The sequence below is a fragment of the Bubalus bubalis genome, chromosome 20, assembly GCF_019923935.1.
Source record: "Bubalus bubalis isolate 160015118507 breed Murrah chromosome 20, NDDB_SH_1, whole genome shotgun sequence".
Lineage (NCBI taxonomy): Eukaryota > Metazoa > Chordata > Mammalia > Artiodactyla > Bovidae > Bubalus > Bubalus bubalis.
Window position 1 is genome coordinate 13,456,762 of NC_059176.1, and position 26,534 is coordinate 13,483,295.

Here is a 26,534-nt window from a genome sequence, read left to right on the forward strand (position 1 = left end):
ATCTTCAAGCAGCGCTTTAACATTTAGTTCCCATTCATAGGACGATAGAAAGGCAAAGCAAGAAATGATTTTTCAGTATCAGTACTGCAATGTAATATGTATAACCTGATGCTTTAAGCCATCAAACAAGTGCAAACTTTCTTTTCCCTGGAATATAAATAGAATTCTAGGCTTACTCTATTCAGCAGTAAGAGCTGAAAAGTGATTCTTTTTCAGAGCTCTACCAAAAAAACATACCCTTTATCTTCATCACCTGTAACATTGTTTTGTGTATCTGGTTTTCAGTACCAGAAGGCTATGAACTTTGCATTAGCAATCTAACCCACAGTAACACCTCTGTAAGCCTTAGAAATAGAATGAACTATTAATTCTTGTCTGATATCACTGGGTTGTACTATGCATAGTTCCATATAAGTTAAACAAGAAGACTGATTCTTCTAAAAATGCTGAAGTGTAGAGAGAGGTGGGGTTAAATAATTAAGAAGTAAACATCAAGGTCTGTCATGATTAAGCTACATTCTAAAAAAGCACCAACAGATTACAACAGGGTGACATGATTTTCATTTTTAAGTTCAATGCAAATTGCATGTACTGTTTTTACTCTTAAGCACAAGTGGTTTACACTGTACCGAGGCTGCTGGCCCCAAGAAAGACATGAACATAGAAAGGATGGTCTTGTCCAACTTCAGTATTATTTTTGTAGCAATATGTATAAAATTCAACCACTGTTTGGGCAACCTTAGGAGAAAGCAAGCCTAAGAGATGAACACATTTACACCTCTTAATTATACTGTTACCTTATAAAAATGTAAAGTTCAACATTTGCTCCTCTGAAAGCAAAGCACTGAACAGTCTCCAATACAGTAACCAAGCTGTGAGTTAAGATGTGTTTAAACGTAGGCAAGACCTTTAAGACTAGGAGTTTTTTTCAATTACATATATCCAAATGACAGTGTTATAATTCAAATTGAACAACATAACAGGAACAAAATCTTGATAAAATAAGAAATGGGGGAAATAAAAACTGACTTCTGAACCAAATGTATCCCATCTCATGGAAGAGTGAATCACTGGGAAGCATGCCACGGAGAAGAGAGGCTCCATGTGAAGAAAACTGCATACAGGAATTCAAGTTACAGCACGTACTCTTGGTTTTTCCGTTTTTTAAATACATAGGCCTCAAAAAACTGTTTTATCAGTTTGTTTTTTTTATAGCACATCTTTTTAAAAGAAATTCCTACTTTTCATTCCAGAAAATATAAGAAACAGTTTGCAAGAATTCATGCAAACATGCTTCTCTAAGGCCATGAACGGGTTTGCTAAGTTGCATTGTTTAATTCAAGTAAAAGCCCTTCTAAAATAAGGGGTCTGTAAAGGAAGCCAGTTACCTTCAACTCCAAGGCCTGTGCACTCGTAAGGATCTCTGACACTCTGAAAGCCAAAAGGCAGCATGCTCATTTGAGCATTAGCAATATGGTTTCTATTTACATTTTTAAAAATCAAATGCATGTTAAGTTTTTCTGGCAGATTCTTTTTATATGTTACAAAACAAAAAAGCAAAAGCTTAGAATAAGAATCCTTTTTTCTTAGAAAGGTCAAACAGATACGTTTTGACATCATGTCCTTTACACAATGGCATACTGTTCATATAAAAGGTCTCTTATCCTATAAAAGTCTTGACAAAGGCAGCCTTCTAATCCAATGCGTCCAGTTTCCGTCTAGAAACCAAGTAGAAAAAAAAAGTTCTTTAGTACATCTTCTACCCATTAATATGCAGACGTGATAACCAAAACATATTAACTAGGTAACTTTATGATTGATTAGGAAGTGACTGTTCTGATTCACAGAATATGAACATAATATTCCAGTCATGAATTTTACATAGACACATAAATGTCAGAAGATTCAAATAATAAAAATCTACAATAAAATTATATATCACATCTTTGACAGTCCCTTTTAAAAGCCTTCAAGGTCATCATTATAAATTTAATTTACTGAGCTCCAGTTTATAAAATTAACTCAATCAAGAATTACAGAATTCAAAATAACAAAATACCAGAAGTATTCGTTCACTCAGTCCTTCTTTACTAAAAACACACTTACTCTACGGACTGCCACTTGATTGTTGCAAACGAGCACACCTCCTACGAATTCAGCTTGGATCCCCTCCCTTAAAAGAACTTGTTTGAAGTCTGACAGTCTTGGTTCATTCATAAAAACCGACTGATGTCCAGGAACCTGAGGTAAGGTTAAAGGGAAAAGAAGAATTTCAAACAGAACACCAGACACAGAGTTGTACTGAATAAAGGGAAGTAACACATGATCTCAAAGATACTTTCTATTATCCCCTGAATTCCTTTGACAGATCATTTCAAGTCTGTAAATCATATTCCCAGTTGTTATTCTGAGTTTTACCTCCTTATTTAACATTACAAAGCCCTTCACATTTTCTGGATGTTTCACAATCAAGTTTATTAGTCATGCCTCATAATAACAGAAAGACGTTTGATAATGTTATGCTCTTCACTCACCCACTTGCCAAAGGGGGTCAACGAGAGTGCCAGTAGGCAGAACTGAACCGAAATTTCATTTTCCAGATCCCAGTCCTTTGTATATAGTTCAGAGGATAATTGTCCCTGATCCCGCTTCCACTGTCCTTCCCCTCTCTCTGTGAATGCGGTGGACACCGTGGGTTTTAGAATCAAAGGCAAGTGGTTCAACGTAATGCCACTACTTTGAAGTTGTTTTGGAGAGTGCCAGCTTTGGCACAGAGAGAAAAGTTCCTAATTCCTTCCTGCAATTTCAAGAGTTGTGCTAGAAGGGATCTGATGAAAGAGGCCATCTCTTCATTCCTTATTGCATAGAAGGGCTAAAGACATCACTGGACAGTCGTTTAAGACTCTCATCATGTGCTTTTAGTATTACCATACGTTAAACTATTTTACAGCTCTGCCAGTTAACTAGATATCTCTTGAGAACACGTGAACAAAATACCAAACTAAAACTATATCTCTACTAAATAAAACATTTCTAACTATATCAAAAACAAAAGCGGTTCAACTGAATAGGCAACATAGAAAAATGGAATTATAAATCTCCTAACTATAATAGAAGTAGACAGGTGACCCTCCCAACCATCAAACTTAACATTTAAAAATCTATTCTGGAAAAAACAAATCATGGAACAAGTATGTGTCTTAGAAGATTTGCCGAAGGGTTCTCTACTATCGTTATTCTTTAGCTGTGGAAGACACACACGCACAAGCACAGGAACGTTATCTTTAGTAATTTTTTTAAAACTTCAAAATGAGTCTACATATGACACATTTTAAATGGTTCAAAACATAGAAGGAAAATTCAAAGGGCAAATTAAGGGAGAGAGGAGAAGCAGCACATGCTTTTTTTACCTCATGAGGTGGTAAGGGTTCCAGAGTAGGAATGATCTCACTTTCTTCACCTGTTTCTTTCTCATCGTCTCCGAACAGACTTTTCATGGCCTTCTGCTGTGCTATGACACTAGAATCTGAAGGCGCATCCACCTGCATTTCGGAGTCTTCTCCATCATCCTTTAGTTCGCCTTCTTCTAAAATAACTCCTGTGTCCACTTTGGAAACTCTCATGTCTAAGACACCGTCTATCCAAGCTAGTTCGGCATCTTTTGCCTTACAAAACTGAAGGGAGCTGACAAGTGAATCTTTTAATCTCACCTAGATATGATGCAAAGGGGAAAAAGAGAAATAAAGCCCACAGAGTATAACTTGACAATTAAATATGACCTATTATTATAATTTTCTAACTTTAGTACTGTGTATTAAAGTTTAAAAATCTCTCACTGTGACTGGTAATGACCCAATGACCCGTAAGATCATTAGGGCCCCATCTACTTTCCTTAGTAAAGGTTCTTAACTTTCATTGCACACTGGGACCACATGGCAAATTTTCTTTTCTACTGATGCCAGGGTCCCACCTGCAGTCATTCTAATGTAACTGGTGAGACTTAAGACGAAAACATTGAACCCCCTTGACTCCCCCAGAGCTCTCCTGATGTGGAGCTGAGGTTGGAAACCACCAATAATCTCGCCCCCTAGGACTTGCTGCTTGAAGGCCAGCATGCTTACCTGGTAGATGTGAGTTTCACTAGTGGCATCGACTGTCTCATGCAGCTTTGGCATGTATACTTTAATATCTTTCCCACCAAATGCACGACAGCACTCTGCAAGATCCTGACTGGCTTCTGGTGGTCCATGGACAATGATTAACTGGCGTGGTTTCATCTGGTTGATGATTTTTTTAATGGAATCCCCATCAGAGCGTCCTTCATAGTCTATGTAAGTAACCCTGGCTCTGTAATTAAATGATTATTCAAGTTTCCTTTTCTGGTAAGTTCATTCTAAAATTAGGTTTTTAATAGCTTTTATCATCAGGAAAGAAATGTATCAACATGTAGCATGAGGATTTGAGGAATATACCTGTGTTATATTGTTAACATGTATTATTAAGCTCTTAGCTCTACTCAAGAATGTATACTAAATGATACTACTAGACAAATAAGCCACTCTGCTCTCTGATAACTTAAAAAATATATATATTCCAAAATGATCATTTGCTGCTGTTAACTACACTAGCAGAAAGGGGGAAAAAGGTTCACAATGGGTATTTTTAAGACACAGTGGTGTTTTTAAGATATTAGTGCCCTAGAGGTAATTGAGTCAAGGTGTTTATTTTACTAAAAAAGCTCTTAGAAAAATTAAACTTGTGAATTACACAAGTTCACCTGCTACTCAACTTACTAAAAACACCAGAATGTTTCTTCATATAAATGTACAATGTGAAGTTTAACCCCCTCACCACCAATTCACTTTGGCATTCCAATATCATTAATAAAGGGAAAAACTCCCATATATCACAAGAAGAAAAAAAAATTAACTAAGCACTTGCTAGTGAATATTCAGAAATATAACCTCTGAAACAATGTCAATTATATAATTCAGGTACTTGAAATTTTACTTTGTAATCTATTTGCAAAATGCAACAAAAGCACTTACTTTATTTCAATAGATTCTGTTGTAGAAATACACTTAGTAGGAACATCAGATAAATCCTGATCCATGGGTTCATCTCCATTTGTCAGGCCAGACTCTAATTTGCTTTTTTCTTCTTCAGTAGCTTGAAGTTCTGGCACTAAGAAATCCTCTGGTCTAAATAATAAGCCTCTAATTAGAAGTAGTAACAAGCAAGCTAGTATTATTTAATATATAGAACTAATTAGTAGATGGCACAATTTTTAGACTCCTTACATTATCTCAAGATTCAAATATACATCTGATCCAAAGTCAGTGCAACTTCATAATTTCAGTAATCGAATAGTTTCAGTAATCGAATGACAGCATATATTAGGTTCTTTAAGTACACTTTAAAACACACCATGTGAGGCGCGAAAAGGCCCTATCTAGACAGGTCATTCAGAGACTTTAGTGGCTGCCACAAGTACTACCGCAACCTGGCCCTTCCTTTGCTCCAGTAATTCATTTTCTCAATTTCTGTGGTTTCTCTTGTCAATTTCCAATCTTACAAATCTCAGATCTCCTTTAGTTTCCCTAAGATGCACCCCCACCCATTATTCCTTCCCTGCCTGATGAAAGCAGAAGACTCTCCATTTTTGCTTATTACAGAGAAGACCAAGACACAAATCATTAGCTCCCTCAAAAGCCCTCACTTTTATCTCAACAAACTACTAGCACATTTATTTTTGAGTATCAGACAGTTCTCTGTTAAAATTAAAAGGCAAACTTTTTTTTTAAAACATTCTCTCTAACCTCAGTATTTATCATGCCCTAGCCCCAAATCCCCTCACAGTCCTCTCTGACAACCCAGCACCTAGACTGCTGCAGGAGCCCAGTATCGTTGACTGCAACCCATGGAGCAACTGTAGCGCGTTGCCCACTGTAATCCACGCAACCAGGGCAGGCAGCAACCACCTAACATGCATTTACTGCGAGTCAGGTGCTATGCTGAGTGCCTTAAAAGCGCAACTTACTTTATTTTTACCTCCATTTTTAAGATAAGAAAATTGAAGCTAAAGAGCACTGTCCATATGCTAAACAGACTGGCGCTAATTAAGTGAAGCTGTGAGCAAACTCTCCAGCACTGTTTAGATTGTTAGCTTTTTTCCCTACTACTTTAGAGGGCCAAATAAACAGTAGAATTTTCCTAATTAAACCCAAGGATGACCTAAGACCATATGCTCAAGATACCATTAAAGGAGAACAAAGAAGGTACAAGAGAGGGAGGTAACTGTGTTGGGGTGGCAGGGGAGAAGAGCAAAGCTTTCCAGGAGTTTGTGAGGCCAGACTCAGCAGCCTGAAAGCCTGGGGTGGGAAGGTGGAACACAGCTGAAGGAAAGAAATGTGTAAATGCATGACAGGAAAAAGCTGAGTAGCCATGAAGACCAAGATGGGTGGGGTTGAAGGGCAGTCGGAGGGAGGCCAGGAGGGAGGAGATATATATTTACATGTAGCGGACTCGCTTCATTATACTGCAGAAACTAACAGAACACTGTAAAGCAATTATACTCCAATTAAGAAAAAAGAAAAGGCTGAGCAGGAGGAAACTGAGAGAAGGCTGGTACCACCAGAATGAAGAACACACACTAATGTAACAGAAATACAGAAAAATATAATAGGTAAGTAGGGAGAGACCAAACTGTGCAAGACGTTGTGCACTATGCTAAGGCATCTGACATTTACTGATCTTTATGCAGGACAATAGTGTTTTCAAGGCTGTGATTCGAACATTTGATTTCAGTTGTTTGTCTAACGGTGTAGATTTTCCATGGTTCCACACATGATATCTCCTATTCCTCTTATAACTGAAACAGGTATGCAATACTTGAAACATAACCCATTTCCCCAACTTAACATAACTCTAGCTGTCAAAAGTTCTTCCTGTCATACATCTTTTTCCAATGCATGTCCCTTGTGCACGTGCTAAATCACTTCAGTCGTATCCAGCTCTTTGCAACCCTATGGATCACAGCCTGCCAGGCTCCTCTGTCCATAGGATTCTCCAGGCAAGAATACTGCAGTGAGTTGCCATGCCCTCCTCCAGAGGTTCTTTCCACCCAGGGATCGTACCCACATCTCTTACGTCTCCTGCATTGGTGTTCTTTGCCCTAGCGCCACCTGGGAAGCCCTGCATGTCCCTTACCTCTCTTTTTAAGTGGGGAGAGGGGAAAGAGTAGTGATCGTCTTTTTAAAACATTTTACATACCTAAGTAATAAAATTATCAGTTCTCCTTTAATAGTAACTTTCTAGATGTTCCTCAACCTATTTTTACATTTTAAATTAAAAGTTTTCTGTATCTTTCAAGCTGAGATACTCAGAAACTACATACATGATAACCAGAAGGACCAAATTCATTAAGCTCAAATGACAACACAGTTACTACCTCCAATCTAGAAGCAAGAAAAGCTTGTTTTGCTCACGTACTTGATAATTTCTCCATATTCATCCCATTTAATTCTTTCTTCTGGGGCAGGAAACATAGGATAAGACTTTTTAGCCTGTTTGAAGAAACTTCCTTTACGACTGCCTTCGCCTTTCATCATCAGGTCATGCTTGGTCTTATGCGCTGATGGCTGGTCAATGTCTTCCTCAGCGTCACTCTCATCACTGGAATCTATGTCTGCCCTAAGGGAGTTTGTGAAAAGGTACAGATCAGCAAGTCCCCAAATGATTTTTAATGAATATTTATAAAATTATTCTTAAATTAACAGTCAATATTAATTCAATGATAATGACAGTATTACTGGACTGCTATTTTCTGAAATATAGTGTAAACGGCCAATTGATAACAGGCCAACTAATAAATACATGCTAATATTAGCACTGAAAAGAATTTAGAATTCTAGCACCACTGGAAAGATGTATCAAAAGCAATAAAGTCAAAAGAAAATTTAAATATTTTCAATTAAACATTTTTGTGTAGAAACACGTTCTCAAATTATAAAAATTTCTAATCTGCCTGAAAACAACTTACTCTTTTGACTGCTCGAGCTTTTTAGCAGCTTCCTTCTTTAGTTTCTCTTTTTCCAAGTATTCTTCAAGTTCTTTCCCTTCAAGTTTCACACGTTTCCTCAACTACAGAAAAATAGCAGATGAAAGGAAGTATTAATACTAGGAGGTTAAGGCAGTGGGGTGTGAGAAATACATTACATCTCTAAATTGATTCATCATCTTTAAACTAAATTTTCCTCTGAAATATTCAAGTTTCTATTACGTGCAATCACAGGTCCTATTTAGATTAGTATTAAAATTGAGCTGTCACATTTTCAGGATGGGTTTAATTTAAATCAAACTGGTTAAAAATCACCAATCAGGCAAAGAAAATACAGAAAAGTATTTTTATAACTTGGTGTAGGTGAGAGCTACAAATGACACAAAACTGAAAAGAAAAGGTGAATAAATATGGTAACGAGGGGAAAAAAACTCTGATATTCTAATCTCATGAAATGAAAAGAAACTGAGAAAATTATCTGCAGCACTATTTGACTATCAGAAGCTACTTTTTCCTAAGAGCTCTTCCAAATATGTTAAGAAAAAGATGGTCAACACATCAAAACAGGACAAAATGATATACAAGCACTTTATAAAATAAGAAAAAAGATTCATAGCCATGAAAACATACTCAATTTTACTAATAATTTTTGTTGTTATTGTTTAGTCGCTAAGTCATGTCCGACTCTTTGCAACCCATGGACTGTAGCCCACCAGGATCCTCTGGCCATGGGATTCTACAGGCAAGAATACTGCAGTGGGTTTCCATTTCCTTCTCCAGGGGATCTTCCCAACCCAAGGATCAAACTTGCATTTCCTGCATTGGCAGGTGGATTCTCTACCACTTGACCCAAATGATATTTGAAAAATGCAAAAATTTTTAATGTAAAACCATCTTTTAATTTATGAAATTGGCTACAGTAATTACTATAGGGAAAAGTTACTTCCATCCACTATGGGAAAATTACAATGACTATGTTAGAAAGCAATTTGTCAACATCTAAAACTGAAAATGTACCTATCCTTTTAACACAGCACTTCTACTTCTAGGAAGTTATCTACTGAAACAATCACACACACGTGAGGGGGGAAAAAGTACATGGCAACAATGTTTACAAGACTGAAAAACCGGACACAGCTTTAAAATCCATCAGCATGGAATGATCTAATCAGTAGTCCTCAAATTTTCTGATCTCTTTTTATTTTTTTTTTCTCTTTAGCCCCAGACCTTATTATTTGAATATTTGGAACACTCATTCTATACATGGGCTTCCCTGGTGGCTCAGAGGGTAAAGAATCCGCTTGCAATGTGGGAGACCTGGGTTCGATCCCTGGGTTGGGAAGATCTCCTGGAGCGGGGCATGGCAACCCACTCCAGTATTCCTGCCTGGAGAATCCCCATGGACAGAGGAGCCTGCTGGGCTACAGTCCATGGGGCTGCAAAGAGTCAGACACGACTGAGCAACTAAGCACAGCACAGCACATTCTATACACACATTTTAATTTCTTGCAAAACTCTGTATTCCATATTGCTATGTCGTATCACTCTCCATTTTATGCCACGATTCCATCAAGAAGTATCTCCCCAAATCACGATCTACCTGACCATGTTGCCGTTGCTGTTGCTGCTAAGTTGTGTCTGACTCTTTGCAACCCTCTGGACTGTAGCCCATCAGGCTCCTCTGACTGTGAGATTTCCCAGGCAAGAATACTGGAAGGGGTTGCCATTTCCTTCTCCACACATCTCTTTTTAAACTCCTAAAAATTACTGAGAACCCTGAAGAACTTATGTTTTTTGTAGGTTATATTTATTCATATTTTACCATATCAGAAATTAAAACTGAGAGATTTTTAAAAATTTATTTGTTCATTAAAAATAAAATCACTCATATCATGTTAATGTTAACATCATTTTTCACAAAAGATGATAGTTTCCAAAGCAAGAAAAAAAGAATAGTAAAAAGTATGGCATTATTTTACATTTTTACAAGTCTCTTTAATATCTAGCTCAATAGAAGACAGTTGGATTCTCACATTCTGCTTCTTGCCATATATCATTTTGGTTAAAGTAAGTATATTTAGAAAATCCAGCCTCACACAGATGAATAGCTGGAAAAATTTTTAAATAGCCTTTTCATGAATATTCTTCTTTGATATTACATTAAAACTCAAAAAGTGGTGGTTTCTTAAAGGCTAGTTGTAATGTGGAATCTTTAATCATACCCATAACTTCTGTACTTTGTTACAGTAAAATTGACTGATTGATCTTACATTTTGACTGGACTTTTTACTTGTACATTACTTTGCAACTTCATGCATTAGATATTTGGAAAATATTAGTTCATTAAGTCACACAGTTAAGTTCATTAACTTATGAATATTAGTTCATAAATTACACAATATTATACAAATTTGACAATATTTTTTAAAATCAACATTTGCAAATAACACTACCATCTCACCAGAAAAGTGATGTTGTCAATCTGACAATGACAGGCTAAGTTTTCCAAAATGCTACTTTTCACTTGAAAGTTTCAGTTTTATCAGACTGAGGCAAGAAATGCTGTCTGTCAATTGTTTTCCTTAGAGTCACAAGCTCAATTATTCTTTTTTGGGAAAATATTTGCCAAATACACAAGTCTGAATAACCACGTCATTTCAAGTAAAACTGGTGTTCCAGGAAATAAAGTAGCTAGTTTAACTCAACAACTCAAGCAATTACCCAAGTGATTTCTTCAAGACAAACATCATATTGGGTTGGCCGAAAAAAGTCATTTGGGTTTTCTGTAAGATGTTAGGGAAAAACTCAAATAAACTCTTGGCCAATCTAGTATGTAACACAAGTGCTTCTGTATACTTCCTATCTTGACACCAAGATTATTTTAAGAAGTTCTTTTAAAAGGATTTAATAAAGTTGTAACTTTATTAAAGTTTAATAAAAGTTTGTAAGTTGAATAAAAGTAAATAACTTTTACTGCTTCATCAAGGATATTCTTCACTGCAACTTTATTTGAACGACAAGTGTATGGTGATGAAAAATGCAGTGATTAACCTAGCTTGATGCCACAGACTTGACTTACGCTAAGGCACCAGCACTCTACCCACCCCCGCTTTCACAGTAAAAGACAAATAACATCTTAATATCACCATGAAAAACAACTGGTGGACTCCATAGAAGGGTCTTGGGTAGCCCCCAGGGGTCCTTGCACCATGCTTTTGGGAACCACTGGGTTAAATAATCAAAGTACGTATACATAATGTATTATTAAAGAATCACTAGAAATAATTCAATCACTTATTCAAGAACATTTTAAAGTTTATTATACCAAGTATTGAATAAGGTAAATCTGTAGCAACCTTCATTATTCAAAAATATATGGAAAATTTGGTCCCATTTCTTTAAAAAAAAAATCATATAGATATTTGTATGTGAATAGAAAAAAAAAATCTAGAACATACATGCTTCAAAAATATCAGGTCTTGACAACAAATGCAATGTGTCATCCTGGATGGGATGCCAAACAAAAAGGAAAGGCCGTAGCTGGAGCAATCACCAAGAGTCAAGTGGGGTCAATGGATGAAATAGTATTAATATCAACAGTATATCAGTGCTTATTTCCTTATTTCAAGTGATGTATCATAAATATACATCTTACAGGAGCGTGTCCTCAATTCTAGGTATTGCGTATTGCTGTGTCTAGAGGTAATGATGGAATATCTGCAGCTTACTTTCAAAAAAGTATCTCATACTGTATGTGTATGAAGAAGTCATAAGGCAAAACCAATAAAATGCTGACAACTGGGAAATCTGGATATAGTATTTTTTACAACTTTTCTGTTAACTTTTAAATTATTTTACAATAAAAAGTAACAAAAAAATTAAACCTAAATCAAGTGATTCTACTATGTAGGATGAAAGAGTGATTTACATGTTACCTCTGGCATCTCACATTTACCTAGCAGTATACTTGAATGTAAGTTCAATTTAGAAAAGTATCATTATTTTCCTGTAGTACACACTAGGCAATTTACACAGTTGTCTGTTTTAACCACAAATAAACTTGAACAAAACATTTACCCCATGATTTAGCTTATGCCTATTGCTATAATAAATTTTACTTTCCATTGTATTTTCACATAAGATAGCTAAAATTAACGGCTAAATTCAAAAGCAGATTTCTAGGATAATCAACCCTAAGCTTTTTTCTTCCTAGTTCTTCATTGCATTGTCTCCAAGTTATTCCTTTTTCTTAATCAAATCTACTTCAATTCGTTAATCCTTATTCATTTACTATTTTTGCTCTTTTTAAATGAGTAAGATTTGACTCTAGAGAAGGATAAATGTAGATGAAAAAAAATACATAGTAAACTCTTATCTAACATGATCAGAAGTCTGGTTTATTACATATTCACTCATCTGGTGTTTCATGAATTTAACCTACACATTTATTGAGGACCTTCCATGTACTAGTGAATATAAAAAAACAAGATCCCTTTCTCATGAAAAAATATCCGATAGTAATGACAGCTAGGGAAAATAATGTGATGGGTTGGCAACTGAGTAGTAGACTGGTAGTCAGAGAAGGCCTACCTGAGGAGGTGGCCTTTCACTGAGACTTGAGTAAAGGAATAAACAAGTGCAAAGCTGTGAAGGAACATGAGAGGCAGAAGGAGCCCCTGATGCAGTGAAGCAGTGTGGAGCATAAAGAAAGCAGAATGAGATACGGTCAGAAAAGTGGAAGATCAGGTCAGTGGGACCTTGCAACCCTGGGAAAGGAGTCTGGATTTTTTTTCAAAGAGAAGGAAGTCACCAGAGGGTTCAAGCAAGGGAGTGACACGAAATGATAAATTTTTAAAAGATGCCTTTGGGGGTTGTTCAATGGTTACAGAGCTTGGGTTTTACAAGTTGAAAAGTTTTAGAGTTCTGTTGCACACCAGTGTTCACACAGTTAACACTCCTGTGCTGGACTCCTACAAGTGGTTCAGATGGTAAATTTCATGTAATGTGGTTTTAAAATGATAAAACAAGAGAGAGAGAGAAACAGAGAGAAAGGAAAAGACATGTCTTTGGCTGCTACGAGAATAAAGCATTAAGGGAGCATAAAAGTAAAAACAGTGACATCAATTAGGAAACCAATGCACAGCCCAGGCAAGACCCTTACCATGACAGGAGTGGAGCTGGAGAAAAGCAGACATATTTAGGATATATCTGGAAGTCAAGTCAATAGGAATTGTTCCTGGATTGGACATGGGTAATGACAGAAAATTCTCAAGTGGCGCCAGTGGTAAAGAAACCACCTGCCAATGCAGGAGACTCAAGAGACACAGGTTCCACCCTTGGGTCGAGGAGATCCACTGGAGGAGGAAATGACAACCCACTCCAGTATTCTCACCTGGAAAATTTCATAGACAGAGGAGCCTGGCAGGCTATACTCTAAGGGGTCGCAAAGAGTCAGACATGACTAAGCAACTAACACACACACAATGAGAGAAAAGGAATTGAAAATAAATTTTAATAGTCTATGTATTGGAAGTCTGGAAAGTGGTTACCCTTGGAAAGATAGGGAGGATGAGGAAGGGGGCATCTGGGAGAATTGGTAATAGTTTATTTCTGATCTGGGTATAAGCTAGAACAGGTGTGTTCAATCTGTGAAAATTTATCATGCTGTTTGCTTACAATACACAAACTTTATATTATATGTATATATTATATGTATGTATTATATGTCAATGAATGTTTTAAAATTATCTATACTTAGAGCTTGAGTAAGTACGTGGAAAGTGCTGCTATTCCATGAGATGAGGAAGACTCAGAAAAGAACAAGCTTGGGAACGGGGGACAAGCAACAGTAAAAATTACTTTGGATGTGATAAAGGAAAGAGGTGATAGATAATGGAGAGAAAAAGGATAACCACAGAAGAAATATCCCTAACAAGGTAAGAGGGCAAAGACCCTAGACGTAAGTATTACTTACCAAAATATTAGAAACCTAAAACATTTTCAAGTTTCAGCTCAGAATGTCATTTTCTTTTTCAAACTTAAATCACTTTTCATAGTCTTTTACTAATTCTTCAAATGGCATACCAGCCATCATTGTATTTCCAGTAATTAATATTTTCAGATTTAGTATTTCATATCTGATGAAACTGTTTCAAGTTTTGAACTTCGTATTTTCTTTTAACTTTGTATTTCTAAGCTATTAAATAGCCCAAAAGATAGTACGCATTTTACTTTGATATGCCTGCTCTGAATCTTTCCTCAACAATTCTGCTTTTATAGTGAATGTATATCAGATTTTAGTTACTATTTATGCTTTTCTTAAGCAGAGTTAGGGACACAACTGAAGCGACTTAGCATGCATGCACTAAGCCGAGTTAAAGACTAAGATACCCTTACCATTTAGCTTTTCACAAACTAAACATTCCTTAAAATGACTGCTATGAAGACAAAATAAACAGTAATCATCTAAAAGTGTGCACAAGAATGGCTGCTATTAACCATTCAGTATCCATTCGCTTCAGTCATGTTCAACTCTTTGCGGCCCCATAGACTATAGCCCGCCAGGGTCCTCTGTCCACGGGATTTTCTAGGCAAGAATACTGGAGTGGGTTGCCATTTCCTTCTCCAGGAATCAAATTAGCGTCTCTTGCATCTCCTGCATTGGTAAGCAGATTCTTTACCACTAGCGCTACCTAGAAAGCCTTACAAATCATATTAGTTTTGAAAAATTGGCAGATTCGATGTGTTGGTTACTAAGCAAAATGATCTCTTGGCTTTTGGGTTGTTTGGCTAAATGTTGCTCCCGTAACAGGAGACAAGGCTGCAATGTGGATGCAGGACAGGTTAGGCTATTTAGTGAGGAGAAGGTAAGAGAATTCCTCCCTGACTGCTTCTACTTCTCAGTTAAGTTTGAAACAAGGTCATGTGCTACAGGTGAGGGCTGAGATGGGCTGTAAGATATTCGTGGAGAAAGAAGGTACTGTCTTCCTGGAGAATGGGAGAAGCATTATCCCACAGAATGTGGAGTGCTGGTGCTGGGTGCCTGTCTGACATGTGAGGTCAATAATGTGAAGGGAAACCTGTCCACACAGTGTATTTAACTCCAGTAACATCAGATTGCTTGAGTATAGGCATGAATTAAGCAAATGGTTTAACTAGAGTCTGCTAGGCAAGTACAATAAACAGAAAGAAGGGTAAAAGAGTTAAATATCTTGTAACAATATCTTGCAACAATCTACAATGGAAAAGAATCTGAGAAAAAAAATATATATACATATGTAAAACTGAATCGCTTTGAATCATTGTAAATCACACTATACTTCAAATAAATAAATAAAAAGAAAGGTGTCTGCAAAATAATGCTGGACCATTGACCAGAAGATACAGCAATGATGACTAAGTAGAAGTGATGAGGTTCATGAATTCAAAGTCCCAGTGGGACCAAAGCATTGTTGGCATGGGAGTACCAGAGACAGTCAGCTATGAGACCACAGTGGTCTGCTTGAAGGGAGAGATCTGTAGATCATAACAAGGTTAAAGGTATGACCATGGGAGTGGACTGCATGATCATGGGAAGAGATGGCTGAGGTGGAGTGGAAGAAAAAAATTAAGAAATAAAGTGTCAGGACTTCCCAGGTGGCTCAGTGGTAAAGAATCCATCCACCAATGTAGGACACAGAGGAGATAGGGGTTTGATCCCTGGGTCAGGAAGATCCCCTGGAGGAGGAAATGGCAATCAACTCTAGTATTCTTGCCTGGGAAATCCCGTGGACAGAGGAGCCTGGGGGGCTACAGTGCATAGGGTCACAAAGATATAAAGTGTTATCAATTTTAAAAAGAAAAGAAATAAAGTGTCAAGGAACTGAGAGGGCCAAGGAACTGGATAAATCATACATATGGATGCTAAAGTCATCATGAATGGAGTCCTGAGCATGAGTGGACAGGAAGGCCGTGAACCAGGGTCTAAAGTCACCAATGAAGGACAATGACCAAGAGAATAGTACGTGTCTGGAACAAGAAGAGGTCAGCTTATTTTCAATTCTGATGGCATGAGCTACAGAGGGAAAGGAAATAGCTTGAAAGCTACAATGCAGAACAAGGACACCTATGCCACTCAAATACATGAAGCAGGAAAGAGAAGGCTACTGGAAAAAGAAATCTTAAGAAATAGCCAGGCAGTTAGAGGAGCAAGGTCATGAGGCAAGGAGCAGTAGGTTTGCAGCCGCCATTTCTTCCGCCTCCGGTCTCTGGATCTTTTGTAGAGTGTCCAACAGCGCTATGTTGGGACAGAGCATCCGGAGGTTCACAAGCTCAGTGGTTCGTCGGAGCCACTATGAGGAGGGTCCAGGGAAGAATATACCATTTTCAGTGGAAAACAAGTGGAGATTACTAGCTCTGATGACTTTGTTCTTTGGGTCTGGATTTGCTGCACCTTTCTTTATAGTAAGACACCAACTGCTTAAAAAGTAATCCATGAGACAGATAGGAAGAGGAGCATATTAAGAGGTGCAGTCTCTTAAAAGGATCAATCCCTTGAATTCAGCATCCTAGATATGTCTGTAAATAAACTTATAGCATAAATCCTTAACAACAAAAAAAAAGAAATAGCCAGATTTCAATTATGGGAAGAATGTGAAAGGAATTTTGCAGAGTGAGAATACAGTATATATGCATACTCTCTGGGTATGGTTCCAGACGGTACCATGGAAGGGTTCGATACTGAGAATTTCCAATAAAGGAGCTCTGAAATATGTGCTGTTAAAGCCCCTCTACTGTCAGCCTGATAAAAATCCTGGAACAACTCCAGGTTTTATTTTTGGTCACTGACTGTTACAAACATCATGCATAACGTATCCCCCAAACAATTTCAAGATAAGGTTCACACACAAGCACTTACCTCTATTTCTGTAACTTTTTCAGAAGGATTATCAATTAGGAAACGTGCTAAAGTCCCAGGAGTAGTTCTGTAAGTCAGAATGATCGAGTTTTTAGGGTCCTGGCACCACTGAATAAAGAGATCCCTTGAAAATCCACATTCCAGGTCAGGTTGGCTGGCAAGTACAACTTTAGGGCTAGGTACTCGAGCCAAGTCAGAAAGACCATGACATAGAGAGAGATGACGAAACTGAAATGGATTATTTCTTTTGTCTTCAAAACACCTCATCAACTTATCACTCATCCATTCTACCTAATAATGGGGGGAAAAGATGGCAATAATTAGAAAATACTGCATTATAACTTGAATGTATTCTACAATAGTTTAGGAGTTCAAGTTCAATCTTAAGTCTTTTTTTCCACCAATGGTTGCTTAAATTTGTACCATGCTGACAAGTAGCTTATTGTCTGTTTCTATTCCCCAACAAATCTTCTCAGCCAAATGTTCATCCCTAAAAATCTGTAATTTTACACGTTTCAGTTATGTCACCTTAAATCTTATTCAGAAGGTACTATATAAGTTCTAAATGAACATCTTACCCAAGACATTGTGATTTCAAGAAAAAGAGCTTATTCAAAAGGAAGAGAAAAATGAATTCTAACATTTATATTCTATGAGGTGGGTTCTATTTCTGTCCCTATTTTACAGATTGTGATACTATGCATTAGAGAAGCAACCTACCCAATCTGTAAAAGGGCAAGAAAAACAGAACCTACTTCCTAGGATATTTAAGGATTAAGTGAAATAATACATGTAAAAAATACATAACAGTAAGTGGTTGATTTTTAGTTTATATCATCATCATTATCATCATCAACCTCAACAGAAAAAGAAAATTCAAACAGCATTTAAGACACTGTTTTCCATAAGTCCAATTTCTGTAGCAAACTTCTTTATTACACATCACATGAGAACAAACCTGGGACTTAGAGAACTCCACCACATTATAGCTGACATTATTGAGGAGCGCCAACGAATAAACACCCAATCCAGCGTCTTTAGTTCTCCAAATCTGATCAAGGAGTTGAGCAAGTTCCAGAACTCTGCCTGCAGTGTCCACAGCTATTAATACGTTTCCATCACCTCGAAGTGTTTCCAGGACATTTGCTAGAAAACAAGAATGTAAAATCCCAATAGGACATACCAATATCCTGCTATAAGAGTAAAGATAACTTTTATCTTCATGTTTTCACTATTAAGACTAAGGTTTATAACAATGCCATTAACTATTTTTTTTAATTGAAAAATTATAAATCATGGTTTCTAACCCTTTCCACCCATAGTACACACAGAAAATGACATTTGTATAATGTATTGGGAAAATTGGGCTAACAAGCCAAATGCAATCAGCTTTGTGTTTCCAGGTCACTCTGGTCTCACCTGCCTCACCTCACCTCTCACGTCCATGAATTTCATTATGAAACATAATTCCCAAGTTTATAAACACACACTTATACTTTAATACATACATGCTTTATATGTATGTGTGCCTATAGAATAAAAGACAAATTAACATTCCTTCTTACAATAAAAGACTTTCTAGATGAAAATCTGCTTGGAACTATTTAGTCAAATCAAACTCTAGCAAAAATAAACAACAACAACAACAACAAAAATCCAAGAATTGAAAATCGTCTTAGAGTAACATAGTATATAAGTCATACTTTTTAAGTAGATAAATGAAGGTGGTGGTTTCAAACATGTTGAAATTGGAATCCGATTTACCCTGTTGAATTCCAATGCAGCTTACAAAAACAGAATAAAAGATAAAAGGGCTCAAGCCAGAGCAGAAGCAACCAGGGATGGCCTGGATGCATCTCTTTAGAACCAACACTACTGTGCTGCTGCTGCTGCTAAGTCGCTTCAGTCGTGTCCGACTCTGTGCGACCCCACAGATGGAAGCCCAACAGGCTCCCCCGTCCCTGGGATTCTCCAGGCAAGAACACTGGAGTGGCTTGCCGTTTCCTTCTCCAATGCATGAAAATGAAAAAATAAAGTGAAGTCTCTCAGTAGTGTCTGACTCCTAGCGACCCCATGGACTGCAGCCCACCAGGCTTCTCCGTCCATGGGATTTTCCAGGCAAGAGTACTGGAGTGGGGTGCCATTGCCTACTGTATTAGCGTATAAAACACCCAAACACCAAGACTATGCACACCCTCATTTATCTCCTTCATTCATTTTTCTGAGTGTAAGTATTTTTCTAGTATTTATATGATATCTTTATACGTTGTGATGTTCGCTAGACATCAAAGTATGTTGTCTGACGTTCAATGAGGACAAGGAAATATGCTGAATAACAGAAAGAAACCAACCTTTATGCCTATCCCAAGAAAGTTAAATTCAAACCAACAAAAGCATCTTTTCGTAAAAATATTGATACGGTTACAAAATATTCTTTCAAAAATACTAGAGTTAGCCAATCTCTTATGACAAGAAAAATGTCCAACAGCCAGTCATACTACCATGCACCTTCACAGCTCTGTACAAAGGATCATAAGCAATACATACTCAGAAGCTGCTCGTCTCTTTGTTTTCTCCTGGGCTGCACATAAGTAGCATTAAATGAGTCTGTGATAAGTAAGGAGGGTCTGCTTAGCATTTCCAGGGAACATCCATTTAAGTGGCTATAAGGAAGTTGAAGAACAGGAATACTTTGTATCACTTCAAATAAACAACAGCTTTTCTTACCAAAAAAACAAACAAACAAACCTTTTTTTAAACAAACCTTACATGCTCACTGATAAGAAAATCTAGTAAATTCAGAAAAGGAAAACTAAGCTCTTCCAGAATACCATCACCCAAAGATAATCGCCACAGTATTTTGGTGTATATCCTTCTAAGTACATATTTCTCTATGCATATATCTGTGTATGTATTTTACTAAAGTGGTATCTCATGTAGACGATTATATATCCAGTTTATACCCTAGTTTTCTCCCATGACATTAAAACCATTTTCTAAATCTAATTTTTAATAATTGTAAAAGCTTTCTGTGTGTTTGTACAATAAATATTTGGTCATTTCCCTTTATTGATATTTAGGTTACTTTTTTTTGTCATTATAAATAATCTCTCAAAGAAAACTTTTGCAAAAAGCTTCTGTTGCATTTCTAATTGTTTCTTCAGGATACATTCCTAGAAATGTTTTTACTAAAATATACAATATTGCTAAATGGCTTTCCAGAAAGGTTTGACCCTTTTGAGAAAGCTCTCCCTTTTCCAGAAAGGTTCAACCAGAAATAATGACCAACTCATGAAATAATTCCCAGAAGAACATTACCATTTAAAAGCAATTTTAATGGTATTTAATTTTAAAAAATCATTATCATTTACATTTTCTCTTTTTTGACTTTATAACTTTTGTCCATTTGCAACTGGTATCTTTCTGATTGATTAATACCTGGTCTTATAAATAAGTCTTGGATCAACTTTATGGAAATATTTTCCCTAGTTTATAGGTCTTTTAATTTAGGTCTTTTTAAAATTATTTATTTATTTATTTTCGGCTCTGCCGGGTCTTCACTGTTGCACGGGCCTTCTTCCTCTAGTTGCGGGGAGTGGGGGCCACTCTAATTGCAGTGCACAGGTTCTCACTGCTATGGCTTCTCCTCGCTGCGGAGCACGGGCTCCAGGGCACATGAGCTTCAGTAGCTGCGAGAAGTGGGCTCAGTAGTTGCAGCTCCTGGGCTCTAGAGCACAGGCTCAACAGTTGTGGTGCACGGGCTTAGTTGCTCCGTGGCCTGTGGGATCTTCCCGAATCAGGGATTGACCCTGTGTCTCCTAATTGGCAGGCGGATTCTTTACACTGAGCCACCAGGGAAGCCCTGACTTAGTTTATTGTTTCAGACATTTTGAACGTATATGTAATCAAATGAAGCAGAGTCTTTCTTTATAACTTGGTCCATTTCCTTTCTGCTTACTGAAGTCTTCCAAATCAAGAGATCAGACTCACCAGTATTGTTTCCTTTTCTATTTAATTCTAATCCACCTGAAATTTATCTTATTAAGTGATAAAAAAGACATAAAATGAGGTTTTTCCCAAAATGTTTGAATATCATTCACTCAAATACCTGTCTTTTCTCATTAACCTGTAATTACAAGAGCCTAAAATTCAACATATTAGTCTTAAATGTTTCTTAATATGATATAAAAGATCTTAAGGATACTATATACTAATACAAAAGTTATGTACTTAATGCACAAAAATTACAAAAGAAACCAAAACAATCTTACAGAAATGCTGTAAGTACAAAATGAAGTTTTCAAATGAAACTATTGTGTCCCCTTTTAAGTTGACTTCCCTGATAGCTCAGTTGATAAAGAATCCACCTGCAATGCAGGAGACTCCAGTTCAATTCCTGGGTCGGGAAGATCCACTGGAGAAGGGATAGGCTACCCACTCTTCTAAAGGAAGTCTGACTTTAAATCATTATATTAGATGGTATTAATGAATTTTATCAAAAATTAAAAAAAAAAACACCTGCAAAGTTCCTCTAAATAACAAGTCAAGAATATATAAAATATAATTTGATGCATAAAAATTAATCTCCTATGCAACATCTCCAGAGAGATACTTCTTTTATAGAGTAGATATTTGCATGTAAATTTCAAAACAGTATCTTTTATCTCATATCAAACTTTTTCCTTACAATGCAAATAATTTAAGTAACTTTGAAAACATTCATTACTTGGTACTTTTAAATTGCTCTAGATTTCTAGTTTAAAGAAAACTGTTTTTAAATTTCCCTCCAAACAATGAAGCAAGACCAGCATTTCCATTAGCTTTTATCTTGATATACCTACATCTCCCTCTTGTGGTTGAAGTCAACTGCATAAACAATTTCTTCTTCTCCATCTTTGACTATTTTCCATATTGTTCCACCTATCATATGACCAGCTGGCAGAGGTGTGATAGACAAGCCATGTCCTTTGCCTAGGTCAACAAGATAATGACAATACTTAGATTTCTTATTATAAGTCTAAAGAAAAGTTATTTATTATTAGCTATTCTTTAATAAGTAACATGTACAATGATACAAAATTCCAAAGTAAAAAGGCATACAGTGAAATGCAAGTCTCACCCTCCAGTCCCCCAGTCATACCTTCATGGAGGCACACTTATAATTTTATTATGCATCCGTGCATAATATTTGTTGAAAAATAAAAGGCTAGAGATTGCCACTACTATTCAATAACTTAGTATGAACTAATAAACTTTACTATTCATATCGCGCACATAAATTATGAAGTGTTTCCATCTTCACTAATCTCTAAATTGACAATTCAAATCTCATTATGGTAAAGAATATATCCTATAGAAAACTAAGTACCAGCCAAACTGCTGTTACTTCCTGGCTAAACTTCAGAGTCCATTTGTGCACCATTTTTTCATATTTATGGTATCATATTTATGAAAATATTTAAATAGTTGTCTCTACAGATGATAAATATATATTTAGGGACATATATATATGTATATATATATATATATATGACTTCCTGTCCTAATTAAATGACAAACTTTTTTCACGTTCAATTCTAGCATTCAGTCATGTTCTACTCTGTGCTGCCCCAGCACTTCATTTACTTCCCTCACTCCATTTAGTCATCTGAGCTACTTTTTCTCCTCAACGTCACTGTGAGCGCTTTGGAAGAGAGTCTGACCATGTTACCTCTGTGCACTATATACAGTAATCACTAAGTAAGTCTTCCTAAATTAAACGTGAAAAGGAGGCCTGAGCTGTTACATTGTATTAGAACTTAGCCTGGAATATTTTAAAATTCAGATGATTTTGGGGAAGTTCACAGTTCCCTCTGAAAAAATGCTAATTTTTTATTCTTCAGACAATAGTGCCTATAATGTTTACTACAAATTTCCCTTGTACTTTTCAGTAGTTCAAACACCATTTGTCCAATTATTTGCTACTGGAAACATGCTTTACCTTTCAAATTCACAATCTGAGAGAATTTTAACTGTTGTATCTTATCAAAGGCTGCATCCACATCATCTAGGGTAAAGAGTGTAAAATCTTCTGTATTGTGTCGGGACTAAAAAAAAAATACAAATAAAAGGTTAAAAATGATCACTGCAAGGGTGTTAAAACAGTTGTTTTTTAATTGTTTAAATTACCTGATAAAGGTCATACATGAACATCTGTCCCATTTTATAAACGGGAATGGTTGCATAGATGGCACAGTTCAGGCCCAACTTTCCAACAGCATAGGGGAGGGCGCCAAGATGGAGAGGGTCGGGATGAGACAACAAGACCGCATCGATCTGGTGAACATGCCTAGAACACAAGCAAGATGACTATTACTGAGTCTTGTTCCTAAAGGAACAGGCAGGATACTCAAAATTAATTTGCCGGTTCTGATTCCTCTCAGTATTCTGAGCTGAAGAGTATGATGGGGTAAAAGAGCGAAAGTGAAAGTGAAATCTCTCAGTCATGTCTGACTCTTTGAGACCCCATGCTCAACTGAGAGCTAAAATTACATTACCTATGAATTTCAATTAGTACTACCCCTGTCCTCATAGAGATCAAAACTGTGGTATGAGTTGCACGTAAATATATAGTGTCTAGACACGTTTTTTAAAAAAAGGAAGGGAAACAGTAGACACCACACATAAACTGATTTCAAGAGGCTATCTGATATACTATTAAAGCTCAAGAACTCAGGATTTAAGAAATTGTTAAGAAAAGGACATTTAAAAGGCCACATATTTATTATGGATTTTTGTCTCAGCTTTTTAGCATAATGACTGACAGTATATTCATGATAGTGTAACTTTAGTCAATGAATAATATATTCTCATTAACAAAAGAAATAAGAAAAAATTTTTTTGCTATAAGTTCTAAGTTTCTTCAATATTTAAGTTCTCGTTCATTCCATAATTAGTACAATACTGCTAACACAACTAAATTTTTCTTTGATGGATTAGATCCTTTTGAATCTCATGGGCTTTATTCTAAGCACCAATTCTCAAATGTCTAAGCATCAAAAGATTAAAAGAAAATAAGCTAATTTGATCTGACTGAAGAACTTTTACAAGTACAGTTTTCCTCTCTTCAAATTCTTATAAACTTAATTTTGCTCTTTTCTAAAATTAGGGTGCAAAAATTTCTACTGAGATCCATTGATCAAGTAACAATTAACTTAAGATTTTGCTGACATTCAATAAACACAGCTTACAAGTCAATCAAAACTACGCAAATAAAAAGTCATTATTTGGTTCTTCAGTTTAAATAAAACTGTTTTACTCTCAACTAAAATTTTAGAGCAAAACAGAAAACACTGTGTAACATCAAAATAGTATTACAGCGTAGAAAAGAGAAGCTGATTTACTCAAAGTGTAGACATATTAACAGTAACTTACTTCCTCAGGGAATCGATAATATCCATAGAAAAGTGCTCATCCCAGCCACAGTCCAATAAAAATCTAAACTCGTCGACTTGGAGAAGATAGCAAAGAGCAGATTCTTCTTGGACCCCAGAAAGGGTAGTTAATTTGATAATAGATGTCATTTTTTCGGTCCAACAACAACAATCCAAAATGTTCTTTCAACAGAAATAAAAACAACAGTTAAACATAAAAGCAGAGTCATTTTAAAGACCTATTTCCATCATTGCTAAGTGTGAAGGTACAAACATAATCTTACACCCTCCTGTATAAGTCCTTCAGTGGCCCACCCCAATGTGGTTTGATGAAAAGTAGCAGGTTTTGGAATCAGACTGACCCGTATTTGAATCTATGCTTATATGGTTCTGAGCAGGTTAGCTAAATTTTCCCTCACTTAGGTATCCTATAAAATATGAATATAAATATATGCATTAAAAGGATGTTGGAAGATTTCAAATAATGTATAAATTACCTAGAATGGAGACTACCAAGTTTCTCAATAAGTAAATGTAGTGTACTAAACTAGTGAGCTTCTTCTTCAAGGTGCGTTTGCTCCTGCTTTGCTTTGCTCTGGGATGGCAGTGAGCACACTGTATTACACTGCCATTAGTTTATGTGTCCTTCTCCACTGCCAAACCATGGTCCGTAAAGAAAGGACCGCTTGACAATGTGATAAAAAGCTATGGATCTTTCCTGCTCCCCTCAGTCCTTAAAAAAACAAAAGGTCCATATACATGTAGCAATTCACATATTTTTCAGGGAATTTTGTTAAGAAGCCTTGCACCGGAATGTGAGCAACTGGAAAACGACTGTAGTACCTTACAGTTTGCACTTCCTGAAGAGAATCTGACACACAGTAGGTGTTCAAAACATATCTGATGGAATGCAGTTGGGATACTTACTACGTATTTCAAGAAGATACAACATGAAAACATCTGTTGGGATTTAGGACCTAGAATTGTGTGCTACTATACAGATGTTATTAAAAACATTCATTAGCAAAGCACAACTCCACAGCAAGATTTCCGATCTTAGGTTCTTAAAATAAATTTGCCTTTTCTGATTAACTATGCAAGTAAGAGAATTATTCATTCACAGTTCTTTATCCTTAGAGTGCTTAGAAGAAAAGGGGACGTTGGAAGACTCAAAAGTTTTCTAAGTTATTAGACTTCCCTCTAATTAATGTGCTTTTTCATTACCGTTAATGTTACTCTATAACATCTATTATTAAAATTATTATTATGTGAAAAAAAGAGACAGAAGGTCATTGCACATCTGATGATCCTTCAACATCTGCCCAAGGTCATATCAACAAATTAAGGTAAAGTGCCCAGCTTTCTTAACAGACTGTCACCACATCTCCCATCCTTTGGTCACAGCCAAAGACCCAAGACTGTGAGGTTGTCCATCATCACCGGAGTCCACCTAGTGGGACCAATTCACTAGCTCTTCTGCCTTCCAAATCCTTTCAGTATTCCCCCTGGAACCATTACAGTCACCGAGAACTTCACCCTCTTCTCTGAAGGTTTTCCTCATCTGCAAATCTTGACAGAAACATAGCTCTTCTCAAATGATACTGTTTCTCCTCCAGCCTTCTCAAGAGGCCTTTTTTCTCCTGGATTCCCTGACCTCAAAAGCAGGAAACATGTGCTCCCTGATCATCACTGCAGCCTCCAGTCCATGTCTTCTCCTTCCTTCTGGAAACACTCGAGTCCCGCTGAACTCATGCTGCCCAGCCTGCTCGCTGTGAGCCTTTCCTGTCTCACATTAATGGAGGACTTTCGTTCCTGACTCAGTCTTCCTCTGAGGCGCTTCATTGCTGACCTCTTCTCTCCTTGACCTTCTCAACTCCAATAGGCTTCTTTTCACTTCAGCCACCCGGCACCAGTCACAACCATGACCTTATCATGACCAGCAAACTGCAGCCCTTTCAACCATCTCCCTGTCTCACTCCCACCATCCCTACTCTAGAATTCCCACTGCAAAAACCCTTTGGCTTCACTGTATTTACTGACTACTTTTTCACTGTCCATGACCACCTCCTGTCTCCACTCATGTTACACCATGTTATATGGATCCACGAGCCATCTTGATTATTTTGCAAATACTCAAGTGTTTTGCAGCTCTAGTCCTTCTTTGTAC

The 26,534-nt window shown here is 36.7% G+C and overlaps 2 protein-coding genes across 7 annotated transcripts in view; one reads left to right on the top strand and one right to left on the bottom strand.

The window, feature by feature from the left end:
- Positions 1-538: 538 nt before the first annotated feature.
- CPSF2 (cleavage and polyadenylation specific factor 2) overlaps positions 539-26,534 on the bottom strand; it is a 32,026-nt gene continuing 6,030 nt past the window's right edge. For all 6 annotated transcript variants that reach the window (XM_006071246.4, XM_006071242.4, XM_025271730.3 and 3 more), the window contains 14 exons: positions 24,369-24,550; positions 23,124-23,283; positions 22,936-23,041; positions 21,797-21,926; positions 19,503-19,618; positions 17,914-18,101; positions 16,956-17,246; positions 8,042-8,142; positions 7,492-7,692; positions 5,049-5,201; positions 4,122-4,347; positions 3,411-3,710; positions 2,107-2,241; positions 539-1,718 (listed from right to left, as the gene is read on the bottom strand). In XM_006071246.4, coding sequence (XP_006071308.1) covers positions 1,626-1,718; positions 2,107-2,241; positions 3,411-3,710; positions 4,122-4,347; positions 5,049-5,201; positions 7,492-7,692; positions 8,042-8,142; positions 16,956-17,246; positions 17,914-18,101; positions 19,503-19,618; positions 21,797-21,926; positions 22,936-23,041; positions 23,124-23,283; positions 24,369-24,517 — 2,349 coding nt within the window. In that variant the 5' untranslated portion in view covers positions 24,518-24,550 and the 3' untranslated portion in view covers positions 539-1,625. The remainder of the gene's footprint in view (positions 1,719-2,106; positions 2,242-3,410; positions 3,711-4,121; positions 4,348-5,048; positions 5,202-7,491; positions 7,693-8,041; positions 8,143-16,955; positions 17,247-17,913; positions 18,102-19,502; positions 19,619-21,796; positions 21,927-22,935; positions 23,042-23,123; positions 23,284-24,368; positions 24,551-26,534) is intronic.
- Positions 16,288-16,639, top strand: LOC102408049 (cytochrome c oxidase subunit 7C, mitochondrial). Its single transcript, XM_044933362.2, has one exon. It carries the CDS (start codon positions 16,337-16,339, stop codon positions 16,526-16,528), a length of 192 nt encoding a protein of 63 aa, XP_044789297.2. The 5' UTR covers positions 16,288-16,336; the 3' UTR covers positions 16,529-16,639.

Bases quoted from the DNA above. Each gene is read 5' to 3' on its own strand.
- LOC102408049 (XM_044933362.2), top strand. From the start codon at position 16,337: ATGTTGGGACAGAGCATCCGGAGGTTCACAAGCTCAGTGGTTCGTCGG.